Here is a 20,096-nt window from a genome sequence, read left to right on the forward strand (position 1 = left end):
TTGAGAGATAGAATTCACTGACACTTTTCACATGATTAGTTAGTTTTTGCATCTCATTTAAGAAAATATCCATACTATACACTCATAAATATCTTAAAAAGGTATTTTCTTCTAAAAGTTTACAAAATTTCCCTTTTCATATTTAAATTTTCTGGCCACCTGGAACTGACTTTGGGCATGGTATGAGATAGAGATTCTGTTTCATTCTTTCCATACTGCTAATCACTTGTTCCACAAACATTTGATAAATAGTTTATTCATTCTTTACCAGATCTGGAATGCTCCCTCTATCCTAATCTTGATCCCATGCCAGTTGCAAATTTAGTTCTGGATTTTCTATTCCATTCCACTATTTCTTTTGTCTATCCTTGGGACTAAAGCATGCTGATCATTTACTTTTCTGAAAAGACAACATTTAAAAATTTTAAATCTTATAGTACTTATTTGTGGCTATTAGGATGAATGTCTTCTGTCCTCTTTGTAAGTTCTTAAGACAATAGCAGCATTCAAGCCTGTTCATCTTTTTATTTCTTATAGCATCTACTAAATCAGTATTTCTAGATAATAAGTTTATTAGCTGAATAAAGGATGAACTTACAGGCATTGCTGATTTGTGGCTACAGAGTCATAAATATCCCTTCAAAAATCATTACCTGGAGAGAACTAAATTCATGCACAACAAACTGAGCTATTTCTACTACAGATGAAATGAGTTAAATGAGAAAACAGATACAGAACAAAACTGTTAGCCTGCCAGTGACGAAGGAATTTAACATTTTAAAAGCAATTTATTTATTCTAAGCATTTGAAAATTGGTAGAATTATTCTATAAGAAAGAGGTAACACTCAAATTGATCACTGCCTTTGCATGTCCTAAAGATCAGGTTAACAAGTTTTGTTTTGTACATTTATGAAGAAATTGCTCTCTTAAGAACAGAAAGTCAAATTCAGAACTATGATAATCCTTAAACCTTATCATATTACAGTTTGTCCTTTTTAGAGATGACAAGATGAACTATTGAACTGAGTGTACTGATTCTCTGTATTTCAAAGAAGAACTGAGTATTTGGCGGAGTTAATTACAACATAGAATGCATCATATAAAATTACCTCACACAAGTTTATTAAATTGAACTGCCCAATACATACTCTGAAACAGGATCAAAACTAATCCTTCCAAAGGACAGACAAAAGAAGTAATCACCCAATTTTCTTTACTGTCAATAAACCTAATGAAAACTAGTTCTTGTTTAAGTAATTTCAACTTACTGAAGATTCAGTATTACCTTCTATAGAGTACCATGATGATGAGTTTCCCTTGGGTAACCTGTATTTTGGACCCAAAGAAGTCATTTATTCCATAAGCGTATTAATAATTCTCAAGTGGTTTAAATGGGGTTTACAGTTGTAATTTCAACAGTAACATAGCAGAAAAGAGTAGAAATAGTACTACATCTGGAGGCAAAACACTTTGGAAGCAAGTTCTAACTCCGGCATTTACTTCTCAGATGGATAACAAGATTTCTCTAGAAGTTTCAGTTTCCCCATTCGAAAACAGAATTAACAAGACTTACCCTGCTTACCATACAGAATTAAAAAGGATGTCTCAAAGTTCTCTGCAAACCATTAAATACCATATGAATTGACAGTATTTATTAATAGTTCAAAAGAACTAAAAATGAGAAGCACAAATTGCTCCCTAGTAATTAAAAAAAACTAAGCCCATAATTTTGCCTTGTCATTTTCTTGTTGCCTTTGTAAAGCTTCCTACCACTGTCAGACTTGATTACAAAGACAAGAATGTCTGCTGTCCTTCAATGACAACATTAAAGCACTATAAAACAATGTATTATACACTTATATTTAACGGACTTTTCTTTTTTATTATTCTATTCCTAATTAAATAAGCACACAGTAAGTACACATTAAGATCATACTTCTTGGTCTTGTGTAGCTCACATATAAAAGATATTTTCTACAACACCATTTTTCTATGTTAATTTCATGAATTCTTAATGTTACTTCAGGAGATTTCCAAAATTTCAGAGTCTTTGATTAAATATTATATATAACTAGTGAAAACCCAAGTTTGCTTGGTTAACTTTTAGCCATTATTTCTAATTATAAAGTCTGTGGCTGTTGCTGCTGCCCTAAAAGCAATCCACATATAGACATGAATATGGCCAACCGAGAAGTACTAGGCTCCAGCTGGCATTTCCCAACTGAATTCCTCAAAACACCAGTCTCTCCTGACATGCATCAATACAGTGTAAAAACAAAAAAACTATATGATTTATTATTTCAGGACACTAACATATATCGTAAAGCCATAAAGAAATAAAGGAAATTATTATTTTAAAATGTGGGGTAGAGCTGCAAGATGATGGGAGAAGGGAATAGACTTAAAAGGGTGTACAGGGAATCCCAATGGTTTGGGTGCTGCTCCGTATCTTACGGTGGATAATAAGTTTGCTGGTGTTCGTTTTATTACTATGTTTCGTAACTTATATGTATTGGATATTTTAGAATAAAATTAGAAAAATATTCAAACCATTACAGTCATTAAGCTATCCAAACTCCTTAACTTATCTTGAACTTATGACACATGTAAGTTGGACAAATCACTCTCCTTTTTCCAAGTGGACCAAATTCAAGCAGGGATGGCAAATACTTGACAAGCATACCATCGATTTCTCCCATGGTAGACACCGGCCATCAGTATGGGACGCTCCCTCCCGCACCTGGCACTGTTTCAGAACACTCTCTACACAGGACTGAGAATTCACGACTGATTATGAGCAGTGGTTGCGCCTGCCACACCAATTCGGTTGGAGTTGGCAACATTATTGTGGTAAAGAATCCCTAAGAGTTCTTACAACCAGGAAATTCTGGGCTTTTGCAACTGTTACACTGGTGCTGCATCTTTTGCAAATACGACAGCTACCTGTCAAGTTTGAAGCATCAGTAGGACTCAACTGTAACCAGTGGCAGGCATCGGAATCAGCCACAACATCTGTGGGAGTGCTCAGCTCTGGGTCTTCTTCATAGGTCTGCCAAGGGCTCATGGACTGCTCGGCCTCATTGCTGTAGCCCAGAGTTATGTCACTGCTGACACTTTCACCTGGTAAAATGGGGAGAACCAAAGATTGAGATAAATAGCCAACAATCAGAATATTCACAATTACTGATATGCAGGCACCTAAACACTTAAAAGAGCTGACACAGAAGGAATCGTTCAGGGGCTTAAGCAGAACCTGCAAAGCCTGAGAGGGACTCAGGAGGTGCCTATGTGGGGCTCTTGGTCAACAAAACAAAGTTTATAAGTGCAGGACATTGTCATTATGTGTTTCAAAATATATTGCTCAAGTGGCACTCTTTTCTAGGTGTTTCACTCAGTTATCCCAATTACCCCAAAGAGTACATCAAGTCCTTAAGTTTTCTACTGCAATTTATTCATCTGCAAACTCAGGGTAGGTGGAGGAAGAGGGTGAAAACTGTCTCCCCACTAATGCAAGTGTTTTGGGTCAGCTGGAAGAGCCAAAGGATGCTCCATGTCTCAAGTCTAATGTCAAGACCTAGACCAGGGCAAATCATCCCAGATCACTGTGGGGTGAGGTGCCCCTAGTGCAAAAGTATACAGTGATGCTTTCTAAGGTTATTGAGACTTATAGGGCTATTTAGTCCAACACAAAACAGACCCAAGAACTCTGCCCCTCAAGCCTCCTGTCTGTTTCACGTGTCTGCCATCCTGACTGTTCGCCCTTCCTGATGCTCTTGGGATCTGCCCCTAGCAGGCACCCCACCTCGCTGTTACTAATCCACTGTTCTCTATTCTCAGGCAAAGGACTGAAATTATCCCATAACCAGATGACCCATCAGTAAGGTCCCTAACTTCACCCTCTGCAGAACTCTAAATCAACAGGCTCTGCAGGTGGAGCCTGAGGTAAGCTCCTCTGCAGCCCACGAAGCACCATCCCAGGCTTGCAGGAGCTGCTTACTGTGCTTCTCTGAGAAGGAGGTCGCTCAGCACCTGGTTTCTGGAGAGCAGAGTATTAGGGGGAGATGTCACAAACGTCTGATCACGTCTTGGATTCCAAATGAATTTTATTTTTAAAATAATTATCCCACTGACTTTAATGGACTTCTGAAGCTTTCTGCCCCCAGCCTTCGGAGACTTTCTGGAGAGGGAAATTTTTCCTTCTGGGTCTGTCCTGCTCACCTCAGCCATCAGTCTCTGCTGTGGCTCTGACTGGCCTCAGCCTGGCACTCAGGCAAAGGAAGCTGAATGGAATTGTTTTATCACATGTGTGGATTAACCTTTCCTCAATTCCTGAGATTTAGTAATAAAAAGGACCCATTTCACAATCATATCACTTCAGATGATAAGACATCACTTGAGTTAAAAAATAAAAATAAGACAAAATACATCAACTCTGTGATCTCTAGATCGCATTTCCTGGAACTTACTCTTCTGTCTTTCTCCATATTTTCCTGGCATCTGTGGCAAATCGTCTTTTAAATCCAACTCAGCAGGGCTGCTGCTTCTTCGAATTAAAATCTTCAGACAAAAAGAAATATCATATTTATTACAGGAAATTTTTTATTTTGACAAGACCATTATGTTTCTAGTCCCCATTTCTAAAGCAAAGGAAACAATAAAAAATAGGAACAACAACAACAAAATGAGGATGTTTTCCATTTGAATAATATGTGCTCACAAAACACTATAATTGAATTATAAGTTACTCAGGACCTGAAACTTTAATTTATGGCCTCTACTTTGTCAACAGACATCCAATTACACTGCTCTACTAAGAAGGGATGTCAGCTATTACAGACATAATTTATTTTGAAGTTGTATTAGTTCGTTTTTTCATTTAAAGATTTATTTTTTATTTATTTATTTCCCCTTCACCCCCCTCCCAGTTGTCTGCTCTCTGTGTCCATTTGCCGTGTGCTCTTCTGAGACCGCTTCTATTCTTATCAGTGGCACTGGGAATCTGTGTTTCTTTTTGTTGCATCATCTTGTTGTGTCAGCTCTCCGTGTGTGTGGCTCCATTCTTGGACAGGCTGCACTTTCTTTTGCGCTGGATGGCTCTCCTTATGGGGCGTGCTCCTTGCACGTGGGACTCCCCTACGCAGGGGACACCCCTGCATGGCACGGAACTCCTTGCGCGTATCAGCACTGCACGTGAGCCAGTTCCACAAGGGTCGAGGCCTGGGGTTTGAACCGTGGACCTCCCATGTGGTAGGCGGACACCCTATCCATTGGGCCAAGTCTGCTTCCCTTTTTTTCTTTTTTATTATGTTTTTTTTTTTAAAGGAAACATAGATCACACAAAATGTTACATTAAAAAATATAAGAGGTTCCCATATACCCCCCTCCCCCCTGCCACTCTTCCCACATCAACAACTTCTTTCATTAATGTGGTACATTCATTGCATTTGATAAATACATTTTGGAGCACTGCTACACAGCATGGATCATAGTTTACATTGTAGTTTACATTCTCTCCCAGTTCATTCAGTGGGTTATGGCAGGATATATGTCTTGCATCTGTCCCTGCAATATCATTAAGGACAACTCCAAATTCCAAAAATGTCCCCATATCACACCTCTTTTTCCCTCTCCCTGCCTTCAGCAACTCCATGGCCACTGTTTCCACATCAATGATATAATTTCTTCCATTGCTAGAGTCAGAATAATTCTATAATAGAATACCAGTAAGTCCACTTTAATCCATATTTTATTCCTCTATCCTGAGGATCCTGGGATGGCAATGCTCACTCCACCTCTAAATTGAGAGGGCACAAACATACGCATTACAGGCATCCCAGAAGGAGAAGAGAAGGGAAAGGGGACAGAATGGGTCTTGGATGAAATAATGGCTGAAAACTTCTCAAAACTATTGAGGAAGATGGAAGTACATGTCCAGGAAGCACAGTGCACCCCAAACAGTATAAATCCCAACAGGCCTACTCTAAGACAAATACTTGTCAAATTATCCAATGCTCAAGACAAAGAAAATACTGAAGGCAGCAAGAGAAAAGATAACCAACAAATACAAGGGAAGCTCAATAAGATTAAGTGCTGAGTTCTCATCTGAAACCATGGAGGCAAGAAGGCAGTGGTATGACATAGTTAAGGTACTAAAAGAAAAAAATTTCCAGTCAAGAATACTCTATCCAGCACAGCTGGCATTCAAAATGATGGAGAGTTCAAAATATTCACAGATAAACAGAAACTAAGAGAGTATTAGTTCTTTGGTCAAACACAGATGTTACTGTGCACGACTCCCCAGAAGGCCTTGGCTACCCAGGAATGGTAAGTGTGAGGCAGGGAAGGTGAATGCTCTACTCAGTGTCTTCCTAATCACACATGCAACAGACCCCCCGGGGCACTGGACCTTTTATTAAAGACAGAGGATTAGAATACTAGAATGTAATCTGCATCCACTAAGAATTTCTCTTTCTTGGAAACACAAATACAAAATTGTATATGTATTTGTGTTTCCAAGAAACATGACATATACAAATTGTACAAAATTATTACAACGTATATAAGGAAAACATGTAAATAATCTCTCTCCAAAGGGTATGCAGACTAGAGTGCTACCTTAATGGGTTCACAGTTACAAGGGAGCCAGAAGCTGTCTAAGAAGACAACAGACATGAAGTAGAGAGAAGGCAGGAGGGCATTTGAGGCAGGGAGCATGGAGTGGTGATGAGCAAGTTCTACATGCAGGAAAAGAAGCTGATTAAAGCAGGCAGTCCAGGGCAGCCATGTGAAGCAGGAAAAGTAAGAAGAAAATACAGATCTTCTAAAAGAGGCAGCTGACACTGGCCCTTCAACAATATGCTAAGTAATTTCAAATAAGTATTGGCAAAACGAGCCACTATATGTTCCAGATAATGGCTTATTGTGATTAAAAACATATCACCAAACATCCGCTGAAATAAGCCATCATGCAAAGGACTCTCAGAAGCAACAAATATCAGACTTAGAACCCCAAGGACTTCAGATACCAAATACAGAAACTAGAATTATAATTTGTAAACTTTTTTTTAAAGACTTATTTATTTATTTTATTTCTCTCCCTTTCCCCCTGCCCCTAGCCCCCCGCCCCAGTTGTCTGTTCTCTGCGTCTATCTGCTGCGTGTTCTTCTTTGTCCGCTTCTGTTGTTGTCAGTGGCATGGGAATCTGTGTTTCTTTTTGTCATGTCATCTTGTTGTGTCAGCTATCCATGTGTGCAGTGCCATTCCTGGGCAGGCTCAACTTTCTTTTGCGCTGGGCAGCTCTCCTTACGGGGCGCACGCCTTGCATGTGGGGCTCCCCTACGCGGGGACATCCCTGCGTGGCATGGCACTCCTTACGCGCATCAGCACTGCGCATGGGCCAGCTGCACATGGATCAAGGAGGCCCGGGGTTTGAACCGTGTACCCTCCATATAGTAGACAGATGCCCTAACCACTGGGCCAAGTCCGCTTCCCTTGTAAACTTTTTAAAGTAATAAAAGATGGGATCACAACAATAAGCAAGCAATAAGAGAGTAAAAATTATTAAATGAACGTGTAAAAGAATCAACTTGAGCTTTCAGAAACAAAAGGCCTAACTGTTGAACTAAAGCAGTCATTGGAGATACTAAACAGCAGATGACTAGATATGACTAAAGAGAGAAGTATTGGACTGAGAGACAGAGGTGATGAAATTACCCAAAATGTATCCAGAAAGCTAAGGAGTTATAGAAAATATAAAAGGGAGCTTAAGAGACATGGAAGACAGAATGAGAAAGACTAATATATTTCTACCCAGAGTCCAAGAAAGGAGAGAGAAGAGAGAATGAAAAAGAGGCAGTATTTGAAGAGATGCTTACCAAAAATTTTCCAGAAACAAAGGGAAGACAAGCATCCACAGATACATGGCACACTGCACATACCAAAAAAAGATAAATGTATTAACCAAAAGACACATGCCCATAAATATACTATAGTAAAACCAAAGAGAAAGGATAAGGAACAACAACTAGACAAGATGCCCAGAAGAGTTCTAAATAGGAACAATGAAAGATAAAAAATAGAAGAAAAATAACTTCCATTAGAAGGGATGAAGGGAAGGAAAAAACATTGGAGGAAACTACAATAACTAAAGACTATAGTACTGTCCGGAGAAAGACAAAATAACCAATGAATCAGGCAAGGAGCACAGGTAAAGTTGCACACATCAGGAAACAGCATATATAAAAGAGAGGCAGCAATGCAGATTAATGAAGAAAAACTGGATTCAATAAATGGAACCTGGGGGAGTAGTTCTGCCTCAACCAATGGAGCGTCTGCCTACCATATGGAAAGCCCAGGATTCAATACTCAGGGCCTCCTGACCCATGTGGTGAGCTGGCCCACATGCAATGCTGCTGCATGCAAGGAGTGCCGTGCCATGCAGGGGTGTCCCCTGTGTAGGGGTGCCCCACATGCAAGGAGTGCGCCCCGCATGGAAAGTCATCCTGCATGAAAAAAGTGCAGCCTGTGCAGGAGTGATGCCGCACACATGGAGAGCTGATGCACCAAGATGACGCAACGAAAAAGCAACACAGTTTCCCAGTGCTGCATGACAAGAATGCAAGCAGACACAGTAGAACACACAGCAAGTGGACAGAGAGCAAGACAATGGGCGGGGGAGGGGAGAGAGAAATAAATAAAATAAATCTTTAATAAATAAATAAATGGAACCTGGAATGATTGGCTATTCACATGGAAGAAAATAAAATCAGATCCCTTCCTCATTCTATAAACAAAAATCACCTCCAAATGGATGAAAGACTTAAATGTGTAGAGCAAAGCAGAAACACAGAAGAAAATATAAGAATACTTTTATCACTGTAGGGTAAAGAATTTTTAAAATTTTATAAAACCCTAACCATAAATACAACTGATAATCAAGTATATCAAAATTAAGAACTTTTGTTCATCAAAAGACATAATAAAATAAAAACAAAGTCAAATGCTGGAAGAGGATATTTGCTACAAACAAAACCAAAACAGGATCAGTGTTCAGACCACACAATGAAATATAACAAATCAAATTGGGAAAAAAAAGAAAAATCAGTAGGAAAACAGCATTTCATGGATGAAACACAAATGGCCAATCAACATATGAAAAGATTTTCAACTTTGTTAGGAATCTAAGAAATACAAAATAGTGAGATACCATTTTTTTACCTAGACGACACATGAAAATTTAAAAATCTGGCAACACCAAGTGTTGGTGAGAATGTGGATGAATGGGAATTCTATAGATTGCTGGCAGGAATATAAGCTGATACAATCACTCTGTAAAACACTAATGCATTAATTTGTGTAGGACAATATTCTTGTTCTCTATGACTCATCAATTCCACTCCTAGATACCTACCAGAGAAAATCTTCAAGATGTAGATATTAAAACACCTACAACAATGGACACAGCTGCATTAAAAAAAAAAAAATGGAAACAATCTAAGTGTCCATCAACAGGAGAGTGGAGAAATAAACTGTGGTATATTCACAGTGGAATATGTACTGTGGAGAAAACAATGAACTGAATCTTAGAAATACAGAACTGAGTGAACCAAGCAGCCATAACACTAGGATAAAATTCAAAAATAAGCAAAAATAAAGAATACATTGTTTGGAGCTACATACATAAATAGCAAAACTACAGATGAAAGTGATGGGAAAGAAACACATAAAAGCAGGCTAATGCTATTCTCAGACGAGGAGGAGACAGAAAGGAACTTACAGGTCAAGCAATGATATTGTATTGTTCTGGTTCGTAAATCAGGTGGTTGGTGTTGGTTTGATTGTTGAAAACAGAATACACCTATGTAAGGTGGTATATGCCTTTTTCAAATAAAGAAACAACAAATTTAATACTGGTTACCTACCAGCCAAGGAAAAGTAGGGAGAGGCCTTCCCTTTTTATTCTGTACCTTCCTATGATGTTTGAGTTTTCTATGAACACACACTAATTTTTGTTTTGTTCTACTTTGCTTTGAAGTATAAACGATGGATGAGTTATGGGCCACTTTTTCATTTTCCTCTTTAGACTTTATATTTGTTCTAAAAAAACCAATAGAGGGGAAGCAGCTGTGGCTCAATTAGCTGGGCTCCCATCTACCATATGGTAGTGTGAAGGCAAGCTGGCCCATGTGCCACAGAGAGCTGGCACAGCAAGATGACGCCACAAAGGGAGACAAGCAGATAACAGAAAAACAAACAAAAAAAAACCCCACAGCAAATGGACACAGAAGAGACAGCAAAGAATGGAACAAGCCAAAGGGGGGAATAAATAAATCAAAAAATAAATCTTTTTTTTAAAAAAAACAAAAAACCAACAGGGGAGTAGTAGCTCAGTGGTTGAGCACCTGCTTCCCACATACAAGGTCCTGGGTTCATTCTCCCTATCTCCTTAAAAAAAACAATAAATGCTATTTTTTATTTTAAAAAAAGAAACCATAACAGATCCTTGCAAATGCCTATCTAGTGTAACTCATATCAGGTTGAGGTTTCTATCTAAAATAATATCAGCATTATTTTAGATAGAAATCTGGATGTTTGTCTCATAGGCAAGGAGACCTGCTTAAAAATACAGAGTACCACAATCAGACCAGGTAGTAAACTCATTTTCATGGTTTTCTTTTTCTTTCTATTTTTGTAATATGACTGGAATTTTACATAGAAAGCAAGCATATCTCAAGGTCATTTGAACCTATAACCTGGTTCATTGTGGCAAAAATTTATATGTTTATTTTTAATGACAAACTGATACGGTTTGAAAGTATCTTACAGTTATTCCTTCATGTTCTTTCTTCACATGTCCTTTATTTTCTTGAATAGGCTTGGGCTCTGAAGAACTCAAATTCTGTGCATTCTCTAGCTTTTGACCTAGAAATTTGCAGGGTGGGGGGAACAAACAGAAAAGAAATATTTCAGATAAAATTGGAAAATGATCTTTTAAAACATAAGCAATTATTAAATTTACATATCATAATGATATGTTATAGCCTGGTCAAGTCCAGGCTATAGATTAGTTTCTTTGGCCTACAGAGTGCTTTTAAGACAGCAGATCGAATGCTGCCCTTTTTGGCATGTGCTATGCAACACGCCAATAGGCCCACTTAACTCATTATGTCAGCACAGGGGAAGGTGACAAGACCATCCTGGAGGCCTTAGGGAAAGAGGAAGACAGCAGTACATGGAAGGTGCCTCAGTCATGCCTGAGAATAAAGAATGATGAAAGAAAGTACAAATACCAGTAATAAAAGAGCATAAGAGGATTTTATGAATATGTGATGCCAATAAACTTGAAAAATAGATGGCCTGAACAAATTCCCAGAAAAACAAAACTTACCAAAATCAAAACAAGCAAAGGAAAACTGAACAGTTCTATAATCATTTTAAAAATTGAATGGTCTTTTAAAACTTTCTTATAGGAAAATTCCAGGCCACTGGTGTGCTCTACCAAATATTTAAGAAAAAAAACGACTGCCTTCCACAAAACCTTTCAGAGAATAGAAAATTTTTCAGATAATATACATTTCTCAAATAATTTTTAAAATTATTTTTTCTTGTTCAAAGAGAATTTTGAAGAGGACATACTTCCTTACTCATTTTATAAGAACAGCAGAACCTCAACATTTAGAGATATGAGACAATTTGCTGATAAATAATGTTAGTTTATTTTATAAGTAACTCATAAATTATAAAAATTTTGCTGGAAAAACTGGATATCCATATGCAAAAGAATAAAGGTGGATCCCTACCTCATATCATATATAAAAATTAACTCAAAACAGATCAAAGACCTAAATATAAGAACCAAAAACTATAAATCTCCCAGAAGAAAACATAGGGAAGCATCTTTAGGACCTGGTATTAGACAGTGGGTCCTTAGACTTTACACCAAAAGCACAAACAACAAAAGAAAAAACAGAAAAATGAGATTTTATCATAATTTTTAAATTTTGTGTCAAATGAATTCATCGTGAAAGTAAAATGGCAATGTACAGAATGGAAGAAAATATTTAGAAACCAGATATCCAATAAAGGTTTAACTTTCAGAATACATAATGAAATCTTACAACTCAACAACAAAAATACAAACAACTCAGTTTAAAAATTGGCAAAAGATTCATGTTACTCAAATGTGGCCAGTCTCGAAGCCAAACTCAGCATGTAAATGCAATGCCTTCCCCCCAGCGTGGGACATGACACCCGGGGATGAGCCTCCCTGGCAACGAGGGACCACTATCAACTACCAACTGATGATGCAACTGGAAAATGACCTTATACGGAAGGTTCAATGCGGATCAGCAGAATATCCATGTCTACATAAAATACCATGACTTTAAAATGCTGTTTGACCTAAAGTAAGGGGGAAATGGAAAGGAGAAATGAGTTTATATGGCTACGAGTTTCTAAAAAAGAGTCTGGAGGCTGGCAGAAGGTTTGCCCTCATGCACAACTGAGCAGAGTCAGAGAGACAGATAAAGCAGATACAACCCCCAGATATTGGTTCCTTTGAGGGCTAAAGAGACCCATGGGAGTTATGGTCATGGCCGATGGGGTTAACTACCAGGGCAGATGGCCCCTCTTTGGAAATGGTGTTTATGTGTGATGAATCTGGACTCAGATGGGATCTCCCTTCATAAGACTTTCATGCTAATGTGCTGGAGGTGCAGTTAATGTTGGGGTTTAAGATATATTTAGGGGATTTGAATCTCTGGACTGACAATGTGATAGCCAGATCCTGAGCCTCAACAGACTCCAGCACCTACAATCTGATTTATTGGACTTACCACACTCAGCTAAGATGGAGGTGAAGAAGGACAACCACCACACCATGGAGCCTAGAGTGATTACAACTGAAAATGGGAGGATTGCATCCAGCATCCAGGTGGAATCTGAGCCTCCTCTTGACATAAAGGTGCAATGGACACAACCAATCCAGTGTCCACATAGAAGAGGTGGCATTGGATTGGGAAAAGTGGACATAATGGACAAAGGGTATGGGGAAAGGCAGGAAGAGATGAGAGGTGGAGGCGTCTTCGGGACATGGAGCTGCCCTGGATGGTGCTTCAGAGGTAATCACCGGACATTGTAAATCCTCACAGGGCCTACATGATGGAATAGAGGAGAGTATGGGCCATGATGTGAACCAATGTATATGAGGTGCAGAGGTGCCCAAAGATGTACTTACCAAATCCAATGGATGTGTCATGATGATGGGAACGAGTGTTGTTGGGGGGGGGGAGAGGGGGGGTGGGAAAAAAAAAAAAAAAAAAAATTGGCAAAAGACTTCGATAGACGTTTTTCTAAAGAAATGGCCAAAAAGCACATGAAAAGATAGATGCTCAGTATCATTAGCCATTAGGGAAATGTAAATCAAAACCACAATGAGAGAAAATTTCACATCTACTAGAATGGCTACTATTTAAAAACTGGAAAATAAATGTTGGAGAGGATATGGAGTAACAGGAATACTTGCTCATTGTTGGTAGGAATGTAAAATGGTGTTGCCACCGTAGGAACATTCAGCAGTTCCTCAGAAAGCTAAGTATAGAATTTCCATATGATCCAGTAATTCCACTATTTGGTATATATCCAAAAGAATTGAAAGCTGGGGCTCAAACAGATATTTGCACCCCAATATTCACAGTGGCTTTATTCACAACTGCCAGAAGGTGGAAGAAACCCAGCTGTCCATCAACAGATGAATGGATAATCAAAATGTAGTATATACACACAAGGGACTAGTATTCAGCCATAAAAAAGGAATAAAATTCTGATACATGGGACAAGGATGAACTTTGAAAACAACATGTGGAGTGAAAATAAGCCAGACACAAAAGGACAAATATTTCATGACCTCACTGATATGAAATAATTACAATAAGCAAATTCTTAGAGTCAGAAACTAGAATACAGGTTACCAGGAGCTGAAATAGAGGTAGAGAATAGGAAATTAATACTAAATTGGTATGGAGTTTCTATCTGAGGTGACAGAAATGTTTTGGTAATGGATGGTGGTGATGAAAGTAGAATATTGTGAATATAATCAACACCACTGAATTATATATGCAAATGTGGTTAAAAGGGGAGATTTTAGGGTGTATATATGTTACTAGAACTTTAGAAAAACAAACAAAAAGGCCCCCATAGTACTACGTAATACAAACAGTGAACCCTAATGTAAACTATGGACTACAGTTAATAGTATAATTATACTAATATTGTTTAATTGATTGTAATAAGAGTACCACACTAATGCAGGGGTTAATAATGGGAAAAACTGTGTGTAAGGGGGGTATACAGAACCTCTGTATTTTCTGCATGATTTTTCTGTAATCCTACAATTTCTCTAATAAAAAAACTAATGGTCATTGATACTAGACACAATTTAAGCAATGTGCTTTCAGTGTAAAATACATTATTCAATGTCTTCAAGTCTAACCATCTGCCTCTTTGTTTTCTATACCCTCTTGTTGTCAAAAGTTGTTTGAGAAACCATGTACATTGATGCTTTTAAAAATTATTGTTTTCCATCCCAGTGGAGTCCACAAGCTTCTGACTAACTCTTCCACAAGGGTGGTCAGCTTTCCATTCTCATTCTGCACAGGAGATAGTTTAAGCTTTCATCTCTCCCCATGCCCTCCTGACATGTCCTCCCCCCTTCCCCCAACTTCCACCTAATTTGCTGCTTCTCCTGACCAGCTCTAATGCTCTCCTGCTGCCCTCCTACTCCAGCCACTTTGGAATTCTTTCTATTCCTCAAATATGCCAACCTTGCAAAAAGAAAAAGAAAAGTGGACACAGAAATCTATAAAAATCGTGAAAATATTTCATTGCCAGAAATCACATCCTTGCAATCAAATAAAAAAGTAAATTCACTTGAAAAAAAGAAAGTTAAAATAGAAAGCAACACTCCATGCAGCCTTTTCCCAGCCATAGCCTACAGTCCTATCCCAATAAGCGAAGACGCTCCTACCCTGAGAAGCATCTGTGCTCAGCTGCCCAGCGATATCAGACGTGCTGCTGCTGCGGAGAAGCTGCGGCTGCTCCGCCCCAAGGCGGTCGGGCTCTATACAAGGGACACTTTCTGTCTCATCCACTTCTGTGGGCAGGAATACAAAAATGCACAGGATTATTTAAAATGTAACTTCACCACTTAAAAGAACCGGTTTGAAAAATGAAGTTGCAGGTACTTTTTTTTGCAAAAATCGTGCAATAAGATAATCTGCATTTATGTCACAAAGTTTCCTACACTAGATAACACTAGCATGCCTCTCCACCCATACATTTTCCTCTTAGGCTCTACAAAGCCTTTTTTTCCCCCCAAACCAAAGTGGAGTAAATAATAAAAAAGAAGAGAAAGCCACACAATGGTTGAGAAATTTAAAGGCCATTTGGAATTTCAGGGGCAGTCATGCCAAAGAAACAGAGATGCAGGTGCTACATGGAATGGGTGATTTACATGTAAGGAGAGTAGAAAGCCACAAATCACACAGAGACCCACATAAACACATACATACACAACTAAGGGAAGATAAAAAGAAATGGGAATTTCAACTTTATTTCTTTCAACAAATAAATGTTTAACTGTCCTAAATAAAACACTATAATTATTTAATGGCTGATATCATCAAATGCAATATTGAATTAACCACTGTAGTACAAAAATGATGCACTGGTCTTTTTAGAGAATCAATGCATATATGACATAAAATAGACAACCATAGATAAATACTGACCACTAGATAACCTTAGCTATTGTTATTACAACCTATACTCCCCTGGAGAATGTGTTCACTCCCAGCTCATTTCCAAACTGCACAGTTCATTTTAATCTCCAAGGACCACCCAAAGGCACTGGAAAATGGCCCCACTCTCTCTCTCTAGGGCCATAGCTTTGGGCTTGCATCATCTTTTGCCGAGATTATGATAATATCCTGTTACTGTAAGATATCCTCTTCTTGTCACCCTCACTTCTATCCTCTACGCAGCCCCCAGAGGGTTCCTCTAAAAAAGCAGCCTGACTGCAGTCCTCGCTTCGATGGTGTCCATGGCCCTCCATCACTGCGGGGTCAGGCCCGAGTCCTCAGGGTGAACACAGGGATATCCAGGGTCTCGGCCCACACACGGATCCAAGCCTGCCGCAAGGAGCTCCCACTCACCATATTCACAAGCGATACTAAACCACTTGGCGGTACCTCTCGCTTCCTCCTGCTGCTTCCCCTAGCTCCCTCAGGCAGCTGGTTCTCTGAGAAACCTCCTCTGAGGCCTCTGAGCAGGAACTCTGGGCCTCTACTGGGCTAGCAGACCTGCTCCCTCGTGACTCCTGCCCGTAATGCCCTGGGCACACACCTCCTACGGGTCTGACCACCCGGCCCTGCACGTCAACCCCCTGCAGTGCCCCTGCTGAATTCCATACTTGTTCACATAGCCATGAAACTACATTATTTTATTTTCCAAAAATTTTAGTTAACAAAGTTGAACAGCTACTCAAAATTTGGCCTGTTTTACCTTTCCTGGCTATGTCACCCAATTCCTGACCTGAAATGGAGATGCCCTATCAAAGAGCCATCGGTATATTAAACTTTTTTTTTTTTAAGATTTATTTATTTATTTTCTCTCCTTCCCCTCCTCCAACCTTGCTGTTGTTTGTTTGTTTGTTTGCTGTCTGTGTTGTCTTCTCTTCTCATTTTCTGTCCTCTAGGATTCACCAGGATTTGATCCTGGAGACCCCTGATGTGGACAGAGGATCCCTGTCAATTGTGCCACCTCAGTTCCTGGTTTTTGCTGCACTTCACCTTGACTCTCCCCTTGTCTCTTTTGATGCATCATCATCTTGCTGCATGACTCACTTGAGTGGGCACTGGCTTACCACGTGGGCACTTGTGCTCACCACACCAGCCCTCGCCCGGGCACTGGCTTCCCGCACAGGCACGCTTTCTCTTCTTTTTCACCAGGAGGCCTCAGGGATTGAACCCATGTCCTCCCATATGGTAGGCAGAAGCTCTATCACTTGAGCCACATCTGCTTCCCTGTATATAAAACTTACATCCGAGGTATAAGTCAACATGATTGTTTACCCTAACCAAGAAGTTGTATGTAAGAAGATTCTAAATTTAATACAGAATTTCAACAACCAACTGCTCCTTTATTTCCTCTGTCTTTAGGAAATTCCATTTTAAAGGACACTAATACCAGTGTAAGACCTCAATACTCTAAAATCTGTGAGTTCCTTCACTTATAATCCAAAGTACTAGACCAGAGTCCAAATGTTGATGGTGATGGGAAGCTGAGCTTGGGGTACAAGCAGAGGAAGACTAAGGGAACAAGAGCCATCAGACATTTAAAGTCACACCTTTCCCGGGTTGCCTTTGCCTTCCTCTTGTGATGGTTGAATAGCCAAGAACTGCTCATTTTTCCATAGAGATACCCAGGCATATGGTCATATTTTTTTGATCTCCCACACATCCCAAAGCACAGACTAGGTCCTTTGCACAAGTCTGCTTCTAGGCCCTTTAGCCAGCTAACACCAGGGGACTATCCCCTCTGGCTGTCCTTTCTTCATTGTTTAGTCTAATTGTGCAAGAGGCTAAAATCTTGTGGGAAGACTAGAGATTTGTTGATGAAACTATTTGTTAATCTGATGTCAGTAGAGGGAGCCCAAGAGCTTCCTAACTTTCTGAAAATAATTGGCAAGGGCCAGATTTTATGGGTAGTAGAAAGAGTGGGTTTTATTCTCTTAAACCAGATGCCAAAAACTCTAGATGCTGGTTTCTGGGCTCTGAGCAGAAGCAAATAAGAGCTGGGCCAGCACTGCCTGGCAGCATCTCTGTCAAGTAAAGAACATCGCCATCTGGTGGGATGCGAACCAGCCACAGCATCATGGCTTCCAAATCATCACATCCCCACTGCTCCTCAGTGTGACAAAGGGACGAAGAGCCTGCCACCACCAGCTGGTCTGCCTTCCTAACAGACTGGCCTAATGCAGCTTTTAAGACTTTGTGTTTGTAAAACTGTCAGTAGGGACCTCTCAGATGGAGACAGTCCAACCGTGTAGACATAACCGGAAGTGACAGGAGGTAGAGCTTCCATGTTGAGGTGGAAAGGTAGAGGAGAGACCAATGTTAAAAGCGCTGCTGCTGCTGTTGTGGTCCTGGGACCCTAGGCTGCTCCCGCAGCTAACTATTAAATGACCAAGTGTCAAAGGGAGTGTTAAATTCTCCTCTCCCATAATTTAGAACCAACTTATTGATCTGTAAGTGTATATTTCTTGGCCCTTTCTCACCCTTTGTGCCAAGTATAAACTCAATACATTTCTTTGTATAAAGGAATGCCAAACACAGTTTGATATCTTTTCCCTTTTTAAACAGTTCTTAGTGGGAAGCAGATGTGGCTCAAGCAATTGGGCTCCTGTCTACCATATAGGAGGTCCAGGGTTCGATGTCCAGGGGCTCCTTAAATAAATAAATAAATCTTAAAAATAAAATAAAATACATTAAAAAAAAAAAAACAGTTCTTGGGCTCCCTCTGCTGGCTTTTTATTTAAGAAAGAGCAACTGACATTAAAGCTGCTCCCAGGGTCAGTTGTAGCAGTGGATCTTTCATAGCAAATTAACATCAATTGATGTGCAAATATCAAGATGCAGGATTATCTGATATTCACAAAGAGAAAAAGAACAATCATTACAGAACTCCAAATTCCAATCTTGGGAGGTCTATTGTATTCTCTGTTTTGAATATCACTGCAAGAGCAATTTCTGTTTGAATCACTTCAAAGAGCTAAATTCTATCTCAAACTCACCAAATTATTCACTTTCTCTAAAGCCTAGCCACTACTGAGAACCAAAAATTTTAAAGGACTAACTTTCTAGCTTCTTGATAGTGTAAGTTACACAATACCATTGCTAAGGAACTGCTTTCTAATGCTCCATTCAAAACACTAAAAGAAAGATCAAATAAGGATTAATTACATTTTCTTTACCATAAGAGAAGAGTCACCATGATTTATTCATTCCAGATGACTATTTTTCAAAGCAATTCCATACACTCTTTAATCTATTTTATTAAATGGAATGAGGCATAGTCTTCAATAACCAAAATTCTGGGCTCCATTTACCCCTAGTACAAGGTCGTATAAGCCAAATTAATAGTGCAATTTCCTAATTCTTAAAGCATTGTGCATGATACCAAGGTGACTATAAAAAACACAGGGGATGTATATCAATTCACTATCTTGAAGCTTCCCCACAAGGTCATTAAATCCCCAAACTTTGCAAAGGTTGAAGCTGCCCATGTCAACAATGTTAAGCAAGGCTTTACAGAGAAGGGGGACCATAGATCCTCTAATTACTATATTTCAATATTCCGAAAAGAAGAATGAAACCTAGCATCTGCATGGTCTGTAAGTGTTACAAATTGGAAAATGCCCAAATATAAAAGTAGTTAAAAGTATCTAACAGCTGGAAGAAATTGTTCGCAGAAAGGAAAAAAAGAGAAATCATTGAAAATACCAGTTCTACCTTCTATTTGTTTATTTATGTAGCTATTCATAATAATGGAAATATAGTTGGTTGTGACTCTCCCAAAATACAACCACCACTTCTTGAACCTTCCCCAAATTCTGCTATTGCCAAATAAAGAAGCGTTTCAAAGGGACCAGAAAAAGATACATAAGTGGCTGAAGGTAAATAATTCTCTATTGCTTAAATTATTAAAAATATTTTTGGTGGGTTGAATAGTCACATAGATTAGGAACAAAACAAAAAGTGTTAATTTAAATGAAAACAAAATGAGGAATCATCATTAAAGTAAAGAATTTGCGGTAAGAAAGCCAATATAAAAAGTTTCTGAAAATATGTATAAGTGGCACCTATCTGTATCTAGCAACAGATTAGCAAGGTATACCTATAAACTAGGATTTAAATTGGAGCACAGATTCAACTCCCCAATGCCCGAGTCTCTTGATAGGAGAGTCATCAAGGACAATGGTATCAATTCATGTAATCAAGAGCAAATGGCATCAAACTAAGGAAGAGGTTGTTACTAAAGT

The 20,096-nt window shown here is 39.1% G+C and overlaps 1 protein-coding gene across 4 annotated transcripts in view; it reads right to left on the minus strand.

The window, feature by feature from the left end:
• The window catches only part of RALGAPA2 (Ral GTPase activating protein catalytic subunit alpha 2), a 321,127-nt gene that overhangs the window by 186,295 nt on the left and 114,736 nt on the right, over positions 1–20,096 (minus strand). For 2 of the 4 annotated variants that reach the window (XM_004447756.3, XM_071211587.1), the window contains 4 exons: positions 15,024–15,149; positions 10,824–10,921; positions 4,468–4,558; positions 2,945–3,121 (listed from right to left, as the gene is read on the minus strand). In XM_004447756.3, the coding sequence (XP_004447813.1) occupies positions 2,945–3,121; positions 4,468–4,558; positions 10,824–10,921; positions 15,024–15,149 (492 nt within the window). The remainder of the gene's footprint in view (positions 1–2,944; positions 3,122–4,467; positions 4,559–10,823; positions 10,922–15,023; positions 15,150–20,096) is intronic. The other 2 variants (XM_071211588.1, XM_071211586.1) reach the window with 1 other exon arrangement.

This window comes from Dasypus novemcinctus, chromosome 24, assembly GCF_030445035.2.
Source record: "Dasypus novemcinctus isolate mDasNov1 chromosome 24, mDasNov1.1.hap2, whole genome shotgun sequence".
Lineage (NCBI taxonomy): Eukaryota > Metazoa > Chordata > Mammalia > Cingulata > Dasypodidae > Dasypus > Dasypus novemcinctus.